The sequence below is a fragment of the Fusarium redolens genome (genome assembly GCF_020744475.1).
Source record: "Fusarium redolens strain MPI-CAGE-AT-0023 chromosome Unknown BKA55scaffold_1, whole genome shotgun sequence".
NCBI classification, from domain to species: domain Eukaryota; kingdom Fungi; phylum Ascomycota; class Sordariomycetes; order Hypocreales; family Nectriaceae; genus Fusarium; species Fusarium redolens.
The window spans coordinates 2021912-2039100 of NW_025763664.1; the positions used below are offsets into that span (position 1 = coordinate 2021912).

The 17189-nt window shown below is 48.5% G+C and overlaps 5 protein-coding genes across 5 annotated transcripts; 3 read left to right on the plus strand and 2 right to left on the minus strand.

Moving 5' to 3' along the window:
- Positions 1 to 3220: 3220 nt before the first annotated feature.
- Positions 3221 to 3573, minus strand: BKA55DRAFT_17055 (uncharacterized protein). Its single transcript, XM_046185011.1, has one exon. It carries the CDS (start codon positions 3457 to 3459, stop codon positions 3277 to 3279), a length of 183 nt encoding a protein of 60 aa, XP_046056390.1. The 5' UTR covers positions 3460 to 3573; the 3' UTR covers positions 3221 to 3276.
- A 1357-nt stretch (positions 3574 to 4930) lies between these two features.
- On the minus strand, positions 4931 to 5601 carry BKA55DRAFT_682711 (dynein light chain type 1-domain-containing protein; the record flags this gene model as incomplete). The annotated part of the gene is made up of 7 exons (XM_046198396.1): positions 4931 to 4995; positions 5070 to 5139; positions 5191 to 5217; positions 5274 to 5308; positions 5371 to 5404; positions 5468 to 5490; positions 5544 to 5601. 7 exons carry the CDS (start codon positions 5599 to 5601, stop codon positions 4931 to 4933), a joined length of 312 nt encoding a protein of 103 aa, XP_046056391.1.
- A 150-nt stretch (positions 5602 to 5751) lies between these two features.
- Positions 5752 to 6884, plus strand: BKA55DRAFT_17499 (uncharacterized protein). Its single transcript, XM_046185023.1, has 4 exons — positions 5752 to 6136; positions 6199 to 6274; positions 6339 to 6462; positions 6544 to 6884. Exons 1-4 carry the CDS (start codon positions 5891 to 5893, stop codon positions 6794 to 6796), a joined length of 699 nt encoding a protein of 232 aa, XP_046056392.1. The 5' UTR covers positions 5752 to 5890; the 3' UTR covers positions 6797 to 6884.
- Positions 6885 to 9516: 2632 nt separating this feature from the next.
- On the plus strand, positions 9517 to 12354 carry BKA55DRAFT_588279 (uncharacterized protein; the record flags this gene model as incomplete). Its single annotated transcript, XM_046194770.1, has 4 exons — positions 9517 to 9747; positions 9799 to 10641; positions 10852 to 12063; positions 12187 to 12354. The coding sequence occupies 4 exons, from the start codon at positions 9517 to 9519 to the stop codon at positions 12352 to 12354; spliced, it is 2454 nt and encodes an 817-aa protein (XP_046056393.1).
- An 803-nt stretch (positions 12355 to 13157) lies between these two features.
- Positions 13158 to 16286, plus strand: BKA55DRAFT_731846 (uncharacterized protein). The gene is made up of 3 exons (XM_046201209.1): positions 13158 to 13817; positions 13870 to 14100; positions 14150 to 16286. The coding sequence occupies exons 1-3, from the start codon at positions 13382 to 13384 to the stop codon at positions 16048 to 16050; spliced, it is 2568 nt and encodes an 855-aa protein (XP_046056394.1). The 5' UTR covers positions 13158 to 13381; the 3' UTR covers positions 16051 to 16286.
- Positions 16287 to 17189: the final 903 nt, after the last annotated feature.

Consider the following 17189-nt stretch of genomic DNA (forward strand, 5'->3'; position numbering starts at 1 on the left):
GCAGAGTATTCATCGAGAACTTCTGATCGCAGACGCGGTCTCTAGATTGAGCTTGTCGTAAATCTCTACCACTCAGACCACTCTCGCACGCTCGGTAGATTTATTTAAGCTTTCCCTTAATCATAACGGTAGAGTTTTTTTTTTTTTGCTTTCAACGGCCAGTTAGCGAACTCCTCTAATCACAAACTCGACCTCTTTCTCTTGTTCTGGATACGAGTGTGTACCGATCTGAGCTAAGACACTGCTTTGTTCGTCACACAGAATGCAGTTCTGAATCCATATGCCCGCCAACCTAAGCAGCAACATCTCTACGTTGGGAATTATTTCGAGTCCACGAATAGTAACCACCTAACAGTACTGGTACAGTACAGGACAGTAACAGCAACAAGCCTGCGAACGTGTCTAGCTGGGCCTGACCAGGATCAGTCCGCCGGGGCAACTAAGCGGAAGACCCTTGTTCGACATGGGGGCACCGCTGTGCTGTGCAACAAGGGTGTGTCTTCCTTCGGTGGGAGAGAAGAGTTGAAAAAAGGTCATGTACCTTTTGGTGACGCGCTTCATTCGAGTTACAGTTGCACAAGAGTGGGGAGTGGCTCGGCGGAGCATGATCGCTTACATCACAGCCTGTGGCATCCTGCTGCATTGGCATATCTTGCACCTCTGCTGAACAATTACAACACGTACAACTGTCAGTGGCTTGTTATCGCGCTTGGCGATGTAAATTTGGTGACTCAAAGCGTTCTCAATTGGTGAAACTGTTCTGTTTTGTCACTTTATGCGCCAGCCTTTTCAAGCAGACCGACCGCCACAGCATGTATTTGCTGTACAAGACCACAGCTATTTTTTCCGTTCTCACCGATAAAACACCTTACTGTGAATGTGCTGGAGGCCCGTCTCGCACTATGGAAATGGTCACGTTGGCAAATGGCTCCAGACTCCAGCGAGGCTCCTCTCTCCGTCTCGCCTCGCTTCGCCTGGACTGTCGGGACATCCCACGTCGAACCAGTTTATAGTGTCCGAATGTCCTGAGAATCTGCCAATGACCCGGATGATGGGCCTGATGATCCGAGGTTTCTCAACAGACCGCTTGATAGTGGAGGCCGTAAGATGATGCTATTGTGCTACGAGGCAGGTCTGCAAGTCTGTCGATTCAATTGAACGAATGCAACATCTTGAAAGATGCAAGAGGTATTCTACCGTGAAGAATACCACGTACAGAGTGGGCCATGCATGCGCCACGGCTGTTCGTGTCTTTTTGAGGCTGCGCTGACATCTCCCATTCTGTATCCGTATCTGCATCTGCTATGTCTCAGATTTTGACGCCTGGCCTCTTGGCTCGTGACCATCCTGAGTCTGATGTTTGTTTGGTGTTTGGTTTACGTTTTAGAAATTTTATTGATATTAACAACTACCGATATTAGAGGGAAGGACATCTGTAACAGGGACTGTGTCGATGCCTCACCCTTGGGGGACACTCAGTAAAATTACAACAGACAAAACAAACAAAACAGAAGGGGAGTTTTCTCGGCGAGTGATTCAGGTGGAAGTCGGGTATTGCCTGGACCCGCCGACTTTTCGATTCCCATCCATGATGGACAAGGGTGATAAGATCCCTGACACTCCTTTGCTGTCACCTCGTATGGCTTCTGCTGATGTACATAGTTTACTGGGCAAAGATGGGCGCTTATTTGCCTCATCATAACCACTCTGTCACTTATCGATCGTGTGCAATTATGGGATCGAGTCTCTAGGACTATTAGGATCAACTCGATTCATTGATTTGATCCTTGTTCAGGGCACAGAGACATTGAAACGCATATTTGAGTGCTGCGAGATTGGATGTGAGTACCCGCTTGTATTCAATATAACGGGAGGCGCTGCAGATATTGGCTATTACAAGGGCGGCTGCTCAACGCCCTGAACATGCTTCCAAGGAAATCACTGAATGATTCGACAACCATTTTCCTTCTGTTTATTACCTAGGAGCTAATCTTGATTAATCTGCAACTGGCTACTGAGATATTGAGGGATGAAGTCTGAAGGTTATACCGTGTTTTGACCTTACTCCCTTGTCCACGTCAATGTAACTGCGAGATCAGTCTATCGACGCAGCGCAATCCTTTGTCTCAGTAAATCTACTGGTATTGGATTGTTGTTTCATTCAGCTTTCAAGCCAAGTTGGCATTTGAACCTGTAAGAATACTCGAAGTGGCTGTCTGATGGTGTTCAATATTCGCCATATGTAACCCTCGCTTGGGACCCCGAATCAGCAAAACATTTGTGTGACTTACAACTTTACTGTGCTTGTAAATCAGCAGTGATTACCATTTGTAATGAGCAATACCTTTATCGCATAGGCCCTCCGTTTCTGACGTTTCGGACGAGTGAGCTCGAGCCACTATGCCTTCAGTGCCTGGGAGCCTCCTTTGACAATCACACAATACCAAGTTTTCTGCCGTTAAGTACAAGATAAAGTTACCCGCTTCATAAAGAAGGTCTGAGTTACAGTGAGGATTGGTTTGATTACCTTGGGATAGAATAGGAGTAGAGTTGTCGCCCAACATATTCTTGCATGCAAGACTTGAAGAGCGTTGAGTGAGGTTTGAGACAACAGTTTTGTCACGAAGCTGCATAATCAAAAGAAGCCACTGCCAGAGAGCGAGTTTTGCATATAGATACCTAGGTAGCCATCCCAATCACATCAATTCTGAAGTCGAACAACAGTGAAGCAAGATGTTGCCCGACTGAATCGTCAGCTTCACTCTAGGGTAGCTCACTTTGAGGAGATACAACAACACAATCTATCACGGTACAGATCATACCAAATCAGCAGAATCATGCACCTTGTTGGTCATCAATTCTCCATAACAACTCATGTTTGGTCAAGCATAACCAACAATGGTCATCAACAGTCATCAACTCCATTCAGGTACAACACAGTACGATATCAGACATCTCAACCGAACGGCATAGGCTCGGCTCATTCGGTCTAATTGGGCCTGGTGGACCACCCCCATCTGCACCTCTTGATCCTAATGCATCCTCATGCGATGCCATGCGATGCACATGTGGTGCAGCACTGCATGTGGTGCATCTTCCGGTTCAACCACACGTACAGACGTCCAGCTCTGCCAGACGAGATCAGCATGGGAATATCATCATACGAAGAGGTTGACTCTTTTCTCCAGTCTTTCTTTCACTAGAAACACTAAACTAAAGTCAACTATACACTATCAATGGTCCCTCAATTGCTTCTTCTTTCCAACTTTGAGATTTTCATATGGACCCTTCTCGACCAGGATCTTCGAAGAGGGGTACCACCCAACCCAATTCAGTGGGTGAATAAGTGTGAGTGAGTGGGCCGAAGTGTTCTCGGTCACCTTTAGGCTTTGGCTTGGCCATTCTTTGACTTGATGGTGTTTGAGCAGAGGATTTCCGTCTCTTCGGCTGAGGGTCCATTTTATTGGATGATTCTAACGGCAGCGGCCCGGACCATCATATTCCAATGAAAAAAGCCTCTTCATATGCCTCAAGAGTCTATCTTGAGTGAAGTTTATCATCAGTCAAAATGAGGTTGAGATAAGAAATCACCAGACGTTGATCAATTCCAGTCTTCCAAGCCAATTACTTAATTTCTCCATGTCTGAGGTCATTGTTATAGTGCCTGATGATCTTGCACTTAGACTTAGACTGTGATAACATCATACCATACCCCTGCTATTAGAGTTTCTGACTCTTCACTTTTCATCATGGACCAAGATCTTCCATTTACTCAATGGCGTTCTCACGGACAAAGGATGACCATCTCGGTTATCACATATCAACTTCTTACCCGTCACACTAGCCTCATATCCTCAAATTTTCTGTTTAAACTTTTTCCTCCCAAAGAGGGGAATCAAATCGTCCTGTTCCTGTCTGTTCCTGTACCTGTAACTGTAATTGTAAGCGTACCCTCCTCATCCGTCGTCTTGATAAACGCCCACCCCCACGCCAACGCCAACACCAACGAGAGGGCGTCGATTATATGGAGCCCCGCCTCCGTTCCGAAAGTGTCTCTAGCTTCACTCACTTAAGAGTTGATGCGAGTTGTGATAGCTAGCGGAACTTCAGGACCGACTCGGTAAAGACGGACGAGGCATTTGACTTTGTCCCGATCCAAAAGGCCCTATCTGCCAACCTTTGACGGGTGTGCCGTCGCTCACACTGCTTAGACTGCCCGCTGTGGGTAATCAGGTAAGTAAATCCTTCTGGGGCCGCGCCTTGTCATCTACAATAAGGTAAGAGTCTGGTAGCCTCTTCCAGACCACGTGAACTGTTTAGAGGTGGATCGTCGAGGCTGTTGATCGGACGGTTAACTAGACCCTTAGATGGCCGTGATTTTCGCGATGTTGGGGATCGTGGATGATCGGCGATTGCTATCGCCAGTGACATCTCTGACTCAAGTCTATTCCAACAACAGCATCATCAGTGACAGCCTTGAAGAAATCGAACAATGACCGACATGTCTGACAGTGACAGTTATGTCTCAGGAACAGGACACACCAGGCTGTCAGAATCTCCGATCTCAAACTAAAAACCAACAGCCTTGCATCAGGCACACCTTGGCAGCCCGTCACGGCTGATCAGCCACCCCCAGCAACAAACCTCTCAACATCAGGCTGGTCCAGGAATGGAAAGATTTGGAAAAACTGGGCGAGCGCCCCTCATTATTGATCATGAACCTAGTACAGCCGCAAGCTCCACGGCCGTCCGTCTCGTACATAGAGGCAGATCCAGCAGGGTAGGGTGGACGATACAGCAGTCAGCAGCCATCATGTTGCCTCGCTGCCTCTTGGTTTTGCCTCTGCCTTCTTTTGTCCTACCACACCCGTCCCTCTCGCTACAGCAAGCTCTTCCAAAGGCCCCCACCGGTGAGCCATTTCTCCCATGCCTATTGCGTTTTGAATAGTAGAATTGCGCAGTGGCCAAGGTAGAAGTAGATAAAGTGCTTGGTCTCTGCGTAGCGTGTTAGCCAGCCAATCGCGCCCGGGGCTATGGAGTCGGAAATCGGCGACTTGGGTTTGACGAACCGTGGGTAACGAAGCTACCGAAATTTCGACCAACAATGCAGTGCCAGGTTGGTCCCTTTCGCTCGTCGAACTACAGTATGTGAGTATGGGATCGATCGTGACAGGCTTGGGGTGTACGAACTGTGCGCTTGATGTGCTGTGCGATGTCCTGTCATGGCATGTCAGCTAGGGTGGCAACAGAGATGCAGTACTTGGTGAGCAAACCTTCTCAATGGTGAACTTGGCCATGGCTTCCTGGGCTATCGTCACGTCAGCCTTGTCTTCCTGCCGCCGGCGCAAAGCTGTCATGGATTCCCCATACCAACTTCGATAGACTCCTGTTGCATGTCCTCCGTCTTTGTCACTCTCTCGTCAGCGATCGCGTCCGGAATCTCGGTACGTATGTCGGGTTATCTCACCATGTCGGCGGACTTGATCTGAGCTAGCATTATATCAGTATCATGCTTCTCGAGCTCCAAAAGGGGTGTTGCTTACCCTCGAGCTTCTCCCGAGCGACGGGAGACTCTGCCTTGGGAACGTGGGCGTCGGCCATCTTGTGTTAAGTTTAGGTTGAAGAAAGTGTTCGGTTTAGGAAACAAAGGCGGCCTGCGAAATCTTGTTAGTCTGAGTTGTTGTCGTGAGGCTGGCGCTTGACGACGCCTTGGTGTGCGCCCCCTTTCTTGAGGGACACGGGAGGGGATGCTAGCCGTAGAGGATCCAGGAGGTACATACGTGATGTGCGAAGGGTACGAGGCGTTAATGTTTTCGGCCGATAAAGTAAAAATAATAGCGACTAGTATTACAATTGATTGTGTTTGGAGGTTTTGCTGTTGATTGACTTGATGAGACGCGCAAATGCTAAAGCCTTGTGTGGACTGTGGAGCGGATTAAGTCTAAGGTCGCGTGTGTATGCTCGTGATTGGGTTATCGTTGGCCAAGCTGTAGCCTCGTCAGCAGCAGCATCAGCGTCAGTTGCAGTGGGAGCTGCCCTGGGAATAAAGTGCACGGGCACTCCTTGGATGGGACTGGACGCTTCTTTTGCTGTGACGATGCCAGGGGCGGCGCGGCTCGCATCCGTAGCTACCTATGTACGTACCCGACCCTTTACTTTAACAAGCTCCGTCTTTGCGATATGGCCTACCCTGTACAGATAATTTTACATCCAGTTTTGTTCTATACTTCCCGGTATGACGATGTTATGTTAATACTTTCGGTATTGTTGCTAGGTATGTGTATCCAGTGCCTAGGTTGTATTTAAGTACGATGTCGTTATGTAACATGTTTTTTTAGTTGAATCAAGCTACAAGGACAAACAGCAATGGCGAAGCTGTATTTCATCAAAGTCACTTACAAGGAACCAGCATGTGCTACATATGAGGGTCTCGACCAATAACCAGAGGAACTCAAAAATACTGTGAGCCTACTACTTGATGGGAGAGGAAATACTCGGGGGCTTACTCACATGAACACTGACATTGGTGATCGAGTCAATAAGCCAAAGCACCCCATCGACTTTGCATGCAGTAGTTGGTAAATTGGGACCACCGATTCGTCAGATCATGAGTTTGAGTAACAATTACACAATATTTTCACATTCAATCCTGTGTGGAGTTTGTTGCGAGTTCTGGCATGCCGAATTACGCCTCTCGTCACATCGGTCGAGCTGTTGTTGTGTTGGTGATATTGGACAGCTCCAATTTTTGTCGTCCGGGAACACATGGGATATGGACGTAGTTATTGGTAGGTAAAGAATACGAGGTACGACTGGTGGATACCATGGATATCGTGAGTTCACACCCCATAATGTACATTCGCCTGGGTGTATGAGCGGATGAGTTCCTGACCCTGACCGTATACCATTACACTCAAGTCAGGAACACCAATAAGGCACCAGGCATATACAGACGCATATTTAGAACCACAATGGGAAAATCGTCGAGATGTCAACACGGACATTCAGCCCCGTCAAATGTATCACGAAGATTAACGACAAAACGTCCAACTTCCGAGGTAACTTCTTGCGTCCGTCTCTCATCACAGCCAAAAAAAGGCATCACAGTCTGCCAAGACCTTGATAGACTTTGGTGGCGTCATACATATACAGAAACTCATGAAGTAAATGGCCCACGAAGTTCGCGCAAAGGACTATCAGTACGCTAATTGAAGTTCTTACCTCTTCTCCCCATGGTCTCCATCAATAGGACAGCGTTAACTTTTGTCTTGAAGGAAACTCGTGCCGTGGAACCTTGTTGGAACTTGCGGTATCTTCCGGTCGCTAAATGTGACAGTGATAGTGACAGAAGTGATGAAGAGTTTTCATGATGGATTGACACCGGAGTCATGGTAAATAAACGAGGTCCAAACCGTGAATAAACTTCGAAGTTCAACCGGAAGAAGAATAGTTGTTGTTGTAGTCGAGTAGTTGCCGCATCCGGAGGATAGTGTGATAACTCTTGCTCGTGGGTCATGGACGAAGTATCGCATGACTCAAGACGACCCATTCACCAAACCAAGATTGACTCCCAAGCTCTTGTAATCAATATTGCCATTCAAAAACTCGAACATCTTGACCATCTCTCGGGAATAATGCAATTATTTTGGTGAATAATCGTGTTCTCGGTGACATATCGACGAGTTCCAAGGTCGTAATTCCGGAGTGTTATTGCCGTGTTGAAGCCAGTCGATCATCCATAGATTCGATGTTGGATATATTACAGTAGTGAATTAATGTCTCATCCAGAAGACAATGTTGGAGTTACTGAGAAATGCATCTGGCATGCATTTCACCAGTATTCCTTGGACAACAGTTCTGGTAGATATGATGAGCGAGCAGCGAGGTCTTCTTATACTTATCAATTCCAAGAGTTGCTGCACACCGAAAGTCAGATGGCCCTCCATAAACTTTGACAAGAATTCTCCAGAGTATATGGCTTGCATCCGCATTCCCTTACCAGTCATTCCAAAGCTCATGGTGTGGAGTGTGCATCTCACGTATGCCATAATGCACATCAAGAATGCATTTCTCAGCACCCCTCTGGCAGATCTAGAATACAAGAAGCACTTTTGATTAAATATTGACTATTTACTTGTATTTGAAGCTCTCATATTCGTCTCAAGTTCACGGTTCTTGAAGAACCAATATTTGCCAGACCGTGCAATGGTAGCTGAAAGGTGGGAGGCTAGGAATGTCGGAGTGCCAAATCCAGAGTTGTAGGGCCATATAAACTTTGAGAATATTTCTAGATGATAACTCACCGCTACTTGAATTGAAAGTTAATTCCAAGTTGCTGGGAAACCAGGCGGATAAGTTGTTGTTTTGTTGATCTATTTTCTTGCATTCAGTTAATACACTGCTGCAAACGATGAGCCTGGTATGGAGAATCTCTTTTCGAACATGAATGATACGGGAACTGAAGACGATAACCTCAAGTCAAAGAATACGAGCTCATATGTTGAGCACTTTGAGGCTCATTGTCTCGTAGTCTTTGAGGAGATGTGCGAATGATCGGCGTCTAGCAAACGTATAACACCCCGCCATCTGACTTGCATATCAGAGATGAGGAATCTATCTTCATTCCCGCTATTGGAGATTTACCGACTGATGATAATCTCATATTCGAGGAAGCAATAGACATGAATGAGTGCTGTAGGAGCTGTTAGTGCAGCACTGAGGTCGAGAAGTCTGGAGAGCTTGCTGGTCATTAGACAGTTTCATTCGATTTGAACGATACGATGATTGACAACGGAAAGCAGCAATCATACTGCAGCGGCAACATCAAAGAGGCATCGCGAGAGTCCAAAAAGCCACTGGATTCCAGAATTACCCCTTTGGCATTCAAGATGCAGGTCTTGTGTGGAAGATGAGTCTTGGAGGCAAGACCAGCCCATCCACACCAACATTCTTGAAAATGTGAAGTGGGAGCTGAGAATACGAAGTGGCTTCTTCCGTGATGAGGCTCTTATGGACAGATATACACTTTTGAGTTGATATACATTGCCTGCCACTGAAGTAAATATTGAGATGGCAGAATTTTCTCATGTTCATGAGTGATATATTGGCCAATATCTTTTGTCATATTCAGCTGAGCAGAATCTCTTGATAGAAGGAGATATCTAGATTCTTGAACAGCTACCCTCGACCGTTTTCAGTGCTGTCGTACTGTTTATAGTGGCGTTTGACTTGTTCGCTGGAATTTCTCCCATCACTGAGCTCAGGGCGGTGAAGAAAAACAACTGAATATAGAAGCATATTGGAAGCTGATGGTGGGGTTGGACTGTTAGAAAATCCGGTGCACGGGCCAAAATCGGGTCCCAACCTCGGGCAATAAGAATGTGGTAGAGAAACTTTTTTTTCCTCTCTCCCTTCTTAAAGAGCCCAAGTTCTGAAAATGACTTCACGCGTTCAACTCCCACGGTGAAACCATTCGCCATTGACCGGGAGATATAATCAACAAACAACAACATCATAATGGCTTCATCGAGGATATTCATCAAGGGTTTGCCACCCAATATCTCGGAGGCTGACTTTCGGAAGCACTTCTCCGCCCAAGGTCGCGAGATTACCGATGTCAAGCTGATTCCCCAGCGACGCATTGGCTATGTGGGCTACAAGACACCCGAAGATGCCTCAAAGGCAGTCAAGTACTTCAACAGGTCTTACATTCGCATGTCCAAGATCGCCGTCGAGACTGCGCGACCCGTGAGTTGATTCCTCTTAATGTCTTAACTCCTCATACTGATGGAATGCTAGATCTCAGACCCCGCCCTCACCAAAGGCCAGAGCGCCTGGCATTCCAAAGCTGCATCAACACCATCCACAACAATCAAAGGCAGTGAGCACCCCGCTGAAAAGGAGTCAGACTCGAGCTTGAGAAAGCGCAAGCGAGATGAGCCCCAGCCGGCGGACCCGAAGCTACGCGAGTTCCTTCACGTAATGAAGGAAGGTAGAGAGGGCGCGCTCGATGATGGTGTCCGCGGTGGTATCGGCGATGGTGTTGCTGCTGTAGCTGCTACCGCCGTTCCTGAAGAGGAGAGCGATGATGAGTACGAGCAGATCCCAACTCGAAGGGAGAAGCAGCGCAGGATCGATGCACCAGAAAAGCCGCTGGTCTCTCAATCTTTGCCATCGCAGCCATCGCAGCTGAAAGAAGCAAGGGTGGTCTCTGATGTGCAGGCGGAAACTCCTGCAGGCGACGAACCCGTGGAGCCTCAAGAAGCAGCTGCAAAATCAAATTTGGAACAGCAGGAAGTAGTCGCAGAGGATGACGATTGGCTTCGTTCACGAACAAACAGACTGCTGGACCTTGTTGATCCCGATGACTTGGAACGAACTCCTGTGCAAGGGCCATCAACAACTGAGACCGATCATGCAGAGGGAGGCGAAGCTATGGAACTCACTTCTGTTGACCCGCCAGCTACAGCTGACGTGGCGATGAATGAGACCACGATGGAGGCATCGGGGGGTGAACCGGCAAAAGACGACTCACTTGAGGCGATCCGCCGAACGTCACGACTTTTTGTCCGAAACCTGCCCTACAGCGCCACCCAGGAGGATCTCCGGGGCACCTTTGAGCAGTTCGGAACCACTGAAGAGGTATGTTCTAAACAATTTTCTTTTATTTGTTTACAAAACAAAGGCGACGTGATGAAGCTCAGATAGGGACAGCTTATACTTCGGTATTTGATGAGAACTTGAGCGAATATTTTAGTAGATGCTTCGATTGACTGAATTGTTGCCAATTTTACTGCATTTCTTGAGGATTTTACTAGTCTGAACATCAGCTAATAACGGTTGAAATACTAGGTTCATTTACCGGTCAGCAATTCAGGTACCAGCAAGGGGTTCGCCCTGATATTGTTTACTGACCCGTCGGGAGCAGTTGAAGCATTCCAAGCCATGGACGGGGCGACGTTTCAGGGGCGTATTCTTCACATCATTCCTGCGAGTGCAAAGAGAGACACGGGTCTGGATGAGTTTGCAATTTCCAAACTCCCTCTCAAGAAACAAAACATGATTCGGAAGAAACAAGAGGCAGCTGCTACTACGTTTAACTGGAATGCGCTGTACATGAGCCAGGACGCCGTCAACGCGTCGGTCGCCGACCGTCTTGGTGTTTCAAAATCAGAACTTCTTGACCCTACCTCAGCCGATGCTGCCATCAAGCAGGCCATCGCGGAGACGAGCGTCATCCAAGAGACCAAAGCCTATTTTACCGCTAATGGAGTGGACCTCGAAGCTTTCAAGTCAAAGAAGCGGGGTGATACGGCCATCTTGGTGAAAAACTTTCCCTACGGGACGACGATCGACGAGCTCCGTAAGCTCTTCGAGGAGTCTGGGCCCGTGCTGAGAGTTTTGATGCCTCCGAGCGGGACAATCGCCATTGTCCAGTTCTCGCAGCCCAATTACGCCAAATCCGCTTTTGGGAAGCTGGCATATCGCCGGATTGGAGATAGTGTGCTCTTTTTGGAGAAAGCGCCAAGTGACATCTTCAGAGGCGGCGACCAACTGGATCAAGCCGTGTCACTAAAAGATCGCCCGGCTCCGACGGTCCAAAACCTTAGTGTGGACGACTTGCTGTCACGCGGTGATAAGCCGGAGGAGGATTTGGAAACCACCTCTCTGTTTGTGCGAAATTTAAACTTTTCGACTTCCACAACTCGGCTTGCAGAAGCTTTTCAGTCCCTCGACGGATTCGTCTCTGCTAGAGTTAAGACTAAAATGGACCCGAAGAAACCAGGGCAGACACTTAGCATGGGATTCGGTTTTGTGGAGTTCCGCACAAGGAGCCAAGCCCAGGCTGCACTCAAAGTCATGGATGGTCATGTACTTGACGATCATGCCCTGGCTGTTAAAGCATCACACAAGGGTCATGACGCAGCCGAGGAGAGACGTCGGGAAGACAAGGCTAAGAAGGCTGCAGGGCAGCGCACCAAAATCATCATCAAGAACTTGCCTTTCCAGGCGACCAAGAAGGACATCAGGTCACTATTTGGAACTTATGGCCAGCTTAGATCGGTACGCCTACCTAAGAAGGCTGACTATACCCCTCGGGGTTTTGCTTTTGCCGACTTTGTCACTCCCCGCGAAGCCGAGAATGCACTAAATGCGTTGAGGGACACCCACTTGCTTGGCCGCAAGCTTGTCTTGGACTTTGCGGAGGCAGAGGCAGTCGATGCCGAGGAGGAGATCGCAAAGATGCAGAAGAAGGTCGGAGGACAGATGAACAAGGTGGCTCTTCAGCAATTGACTGGAAGGGGGAGGAGTAGGGTCAATATTGGCAATGAAAATGATGAGATGGATATCTGAAGTATGGAATAGTAGACTACAGATATGCTATTGCCTTCTCACGGGAGAGAGAGTTGCGACAAGGCTGAGGGTTCCTGTTTCTGTACCTGCACGGCTGATCTCGCTCTCAATGAACTCTGCGCCGTTCACCCTTGGCAAGGGTCGATTGGTTGCTGCAGAGCGGATAGCTTACATTACTCGCAACGCTTGTTCGGAGTGGCTACGATCTGGGCAGAAGAATTCGATGCCCTGAGTTGACGGGCCAGGGGAGCTTGCGGATCCTCTTAATGTCTGATTCTAATCTTGTACACATACCAAACCTTCTGTACCTTGCGCCGTTCGTTCTGAAGATGTCTCTGAGATCCCTCGATACACGCCCCCCTCCACAGTCCCTTGGCTGATGGTCAGGTTGGGTTAGCACACAGATATCGCGGCCCCGCCCTGACGCTCCCTTGCATCCTAACGCCCTCGATCAATGCTCCAAGCTGCCATGTGCTGGTGGCTTCTGCAGGCACTCACAATTGGCCGCCACGACTACCGACAGCAGACGTCCCTCCGGGCAAAGCCATGTCTGTTCCCCGCTGTTGTTGGAGTTGAAGCTGGAGCTGGAGCGGCGCCCTTCCCACTCCCACCTATCCCTACCCCCCACCCCATCCCCATCCATCACGACCCCATTACCCTTGGTGGTTAGGACAGTATAGGATGGTTTATGATGGACTTGATCTTGATCGTTTGAGTTGAGAGGGGCGCTCCAGCCCTGGTCCGCAGACTATCACTGATATACTCCCCAGTCTAGGATTTATAGATGTTTATTAGATTTCTCCTGATGAATCTTCGTTCCAGTGCCTGAACACTCCTTTCTTCAGATGCATACATCTATCCCACCATTCCACGTCTTGAATTCCTCTCAACATTCTCATCATCTCTTGTCTACTCATTGTCTGCATTCGTAGAGTCCTCAAAGGCATTTCGTTTCAGCTGGTTCAATTCTTTCTTTCTCATTGAGCTCTCCAGTCGGCATTCCTTTGCCAAACAATTGCCTATTGCCATGTCTTCATCACTCTATCACCCGAGGCCGGTGCTGTCCTCACAACGTTATACACCTTCACCAGACTATCTTCAAGATGCTCGACGAACATATCACAACAACAGCCGTCTACCTCTGCGTGAACAGGCCGGCAATGCGCAGTCACACAACTTCAACAGCATGGTATCATGCTACCCCAACACAGTAGGCATCTCGCCTTCGGTACCAGTCAGCCTCCCAGCTCCCATGATCCCCTCACAATCATTCGAGTGCCTGTACCGCGTACCTACACCAAGAAACCAACCTCGATACCAAAGAAGACCCAGAAATGGTGTCAACCCTTTATACTTCTGGCCAGCCTTCCGTCAGTACCGCAACCGACAAGCACACAAAGACACCCAGAAGGATAAGGGTGGTGTTTGGAGAAGACCAGAGCTTGAGGATGCTTTTGTTGACTGTAAGAATCCCTTCACGTTGTACTTGGCTTGACTTATACTAACGCGACCCAGCTGTTCTCCTCATGCCTCATATGGGCCGCCGCAAGTTCTCTATGGGTGGCAAGCTCCATGGTCGCAACATGCTCATTAGCGAATATATCTTCACAATATGCGTTGCTATTCTTGGCAGCAAAGAGATTTTCCGAATCGACAACAGCAACGACAGCATTGAGCAGATGGGACGCAAGCAGGTCTCAAGTCATATGCAAGTGGTCAAGAAGTTCTTCGAGGACTTGCGATGCTGTAAGTCACTGCCATCTGCCTCATATAAAACTCTTACTAACTTTACTAGTCCACTTCCTCTTCCCTGCTGAGGAGAAGAAGGAGCCTGGTTCCACAAACTCTGAGGACTACTATGACGAGGAGGAGCAAGAATCATTCAAGTCTAACCCTGTCCTGACTGCTCTTGCTGAAGGTCGAGTGCCTGATGTGAAGCCCAACTACGAGTACTTCTCACAACTTCTTGCTCTCCAGTCTCTCATCTCAGTCCGCCCCAAGACAGCAGAGATTTATGTCTCTTCTTCTGAGGTCAAGTTCAAGGATGAGATCGCGTATGACGCTCAAGACAACGCTCTGGACACAGAGTCCTTCCCCCACCTGAACAAGTACAACAACTGTGATGACAGCCCCAGTGTACTTGGAAAGGATGTGCTACTCCATGAGTACACCCGCTCTTTGGATCGAACCACTTCTGCCTGTGTCAAGACGGTGACTCGCCGATGGCAGAAGGATGCGCCCGAGATCTACGAGACTCTGAATCTCCCCACTCGAGATGAGGAGTGCTTGCTCCTTGAGATGTGCGCTACTCTTGAGTTGCATGAGCATGCTCGCTTCCCTTCAGGTTCCGAGCTCACTGGCTTTGTTGAGGTTGCCATCACAAACCCCAACCTCCAGAACCATCGATGGAAGTGTGTTACACGCCTCACTCGCCCGTCTGAGCTTCACGGCGATGACAAGAAGCAGGGTGTTTACACCAACGAGACTGGCATTCACCGCCGAGGCTGCAGCGACTCGAAGGCCGACTGTGATTGCCACTCGCGCCCTCGTCAGGATATCCATGTTCCCTTCCCTGCTGTGGAGTGGGCTAGCATCCTCAGCATGGCTGTTCAGTATCCTGATGTCGAGCACCAGCGCAAGAAGGACAAGCGCAGCAAGGGAGATGACCGCAAGAAGCACGATCTCGACCGCTCTGGTAGCAAGCGCAAGCGCTCTGAGGATGATGGCGATGCCGCTTCTTGGGCTCGTCGTGATCTGACCGGAAGCGACCTCATCTGCAAGGTTGCCATGTACCAAGAACTTTGGTCGTGTGCTCCCGACTCCAACCGATGGGTTCGTCAGGGCATTGTCTTCTGGCGATTCAACACAACCAACCAATGGTACAAGTACAACCCGGTGTTCAAGCCGGCTGGTACTTCGTGGCGCTGGTTGACAGTCAACGATCCCATGTCTCGCTACCACCAGCAAAAGGCCCTCGTTTATCCTTCTACCTCTATGTCGCGAGATGCTATCATGTCGCCTACACCTTCAATCAACCAGCACATGACAGCAGCTATGAACGAGACTTTTAGCTCTGCATGGGATCCCAGCGTGAGCCTGGCTCAAGTACCAACTGTTCCCGCAACAAACAATGGTGGACTTACACTGTTCGAGTCCTTTTCTGGTGGTCTCGCTACACCTCCGCCAACAGCAGGCTTACAACCGGCGTACCCGACCAGCTTTGACCATGGAATGCCTCCAAGCACAGGTGTTGGTTTCATGCCCTCAACATGCAGCACAGCAAATGAGAGCCATCACGCCGCTGGACACGGACACAGCCAGGCGGCGGGATACTACGAGGCGCAAACAACACTGGCAGATCTCAAGCCTGTGATGTCTACTGTGAACCCTTTCCAGAGCCCAACAACCACACCGGCATTGGATCTGTCAAGTTCACTTGGCTACGATAACCCAGATAGCCTACAAGGCTGGGACATGCCGGCGTTGGACGGATGGTCTGCCAGCACTGGTGGACCAGAATGGGGGTCACACCACAAGCCCGAGGCCAGCAGTGATCAGACAGCTCTATGGACACAGTCACAATGGGCAATGGCTGGAGCTGATCGTGATGGCAGCCCCAGACCAATGAAGCGAAGACGAGGAGATGCTATTGATAGCCATGTGCCAGTCACAATGGCAGCAGCAGGAGGATGGTAAACGAGACCACTGATGAGATGGATCATGCATTTACGCGTTTAATGTCACAATAGTCATGTCATGTTACGGGTTTGGTTTGGTTTGGTATGGTATGGTGTGGTAATTTGGGTGGCGTTCAGGATATCTTTGGGAATTGTTTGGGTCATGAAAGTACAGTAATACCAAGTTCGTTATAGATACGACAAGCATATCGTTTGGTAGTTCATGGAAGATTACAGAATCACATTAATTAGTTCATCCAACTTGCCACCTTTCGCCTTCACTATGATGCCTTTTTAATGGAAGTGGTTTTTCAACGTCCGCGTATGGAAATGATTACCAGTTTCAGTGAAATTCCTCATGACGTCTCAGATCTCGACTCATCTAAAGGTCAAAAGAGAGTTTAGAGTGACAGGTTTGTTGGCCGATCACTACATCACCAATAGAGACTAAGGTAAGGGACAGTGACGACATTCACAACGCATGCAGGCACCAGGAGGATCGACGCACTGAAGGTTTAGATGGCGAAGATGGAATTTTGGCGTTTCTTCATCTCGACCCACTCAAGATTGAGTTATGGAATAAAGCTTCCGAGGGTGTGAAACAACGGTTTTTTGGTTCCCTTTACGTAGGTGGGTTGGGTTATAGGCAATCTGAAGGAGTAAAAAAGGACCCAAATAGTCGGTGCACGCCATCTACGTCGAAAAAGCAATAATTGCGGAAGCTAAACTTGGAGAAGCTGGAAGGAGTAAGAGAGAGAAACATGGAGGGTGAGAAAGGATGGGGAAGTGAGACATTGAGAGAAGCCATTGAAGAACGGAGATGGAAACGAGATAGCCACACCCAAGAGCACGTGAGTTGTTGAAATGTGAAAATTGTAACTTTGACAGTGTAATAATGATGCTTCACTTCAATATAAGAGATCTAGTTAGATTATTGATAACCAGGGCCTTTGATGTAAGTTGTTCTCTTCAAGCGACGTCAAAAAGACTGAATGAACAAAGAGGGCGTGCGAGGAGAACATGCCAAGGGAGGGGCGTGCATGAGGGATGGGTGAGTTTGAGGGGGTGCGGAGGTATTGAATATTCAGACGATAGATTTATGGAGTTTCTGAGGAGTGAAGGAGGTTTGTTATTGTTAGTGTAGAAGAATTCGACATT

Coding starts and splice junctions, on each gene's coding strand:
- BKA55DRAFT_17499 (XM_046185023.1), top strand. CDS start 5,891: ATGAGACGCGCAAATGCTAAAGCCTTGTGTGGACTGTGGAGCGGATTA. Junction 6,137..6,198: donor TCGCATCCGTAGCTACCTAT/GTACGTACCCGA, acceptor TACCCTGTACAG/ATAATTTTACATCCAGTTTT. Junction 6,275..6,338: donor ACTTTCGGTATTGTTGCTAG/GTATGTGTATCC, acceptor ATGTTTTTTTAG/TTGAATCAAGCTACAAGGAC.
- BKA55DRAFT_731846 (XM_046201209.1), top strand. CDS start 13,382: ATGTCTTCATCACTCTATCACCCGAGGCCGGTGCTGTCCTCACAACGT. Junction 13,818..13,869: donor TGAGGATGCTTTTGTTGACT/GTAAGAATCCCT, acceptor AACGCGACCCAG/CTGTTCTCCTCATGCCTCAT. Junction 14,101..14,149: donor CTTCGAGGACTTGCGATGCT/GTAAGTCACTGC, acceptor TAACTTTACTAG/TCCACTTCCTCTTCCCTGCT.
- BKA55DRAFT_17055 (XM_046185011.1), bottom strand. CDS start 3,459: ATGGACCCTCAGCCGAAGAGACGGAAATCCTCTGCTCAAACACCATCA.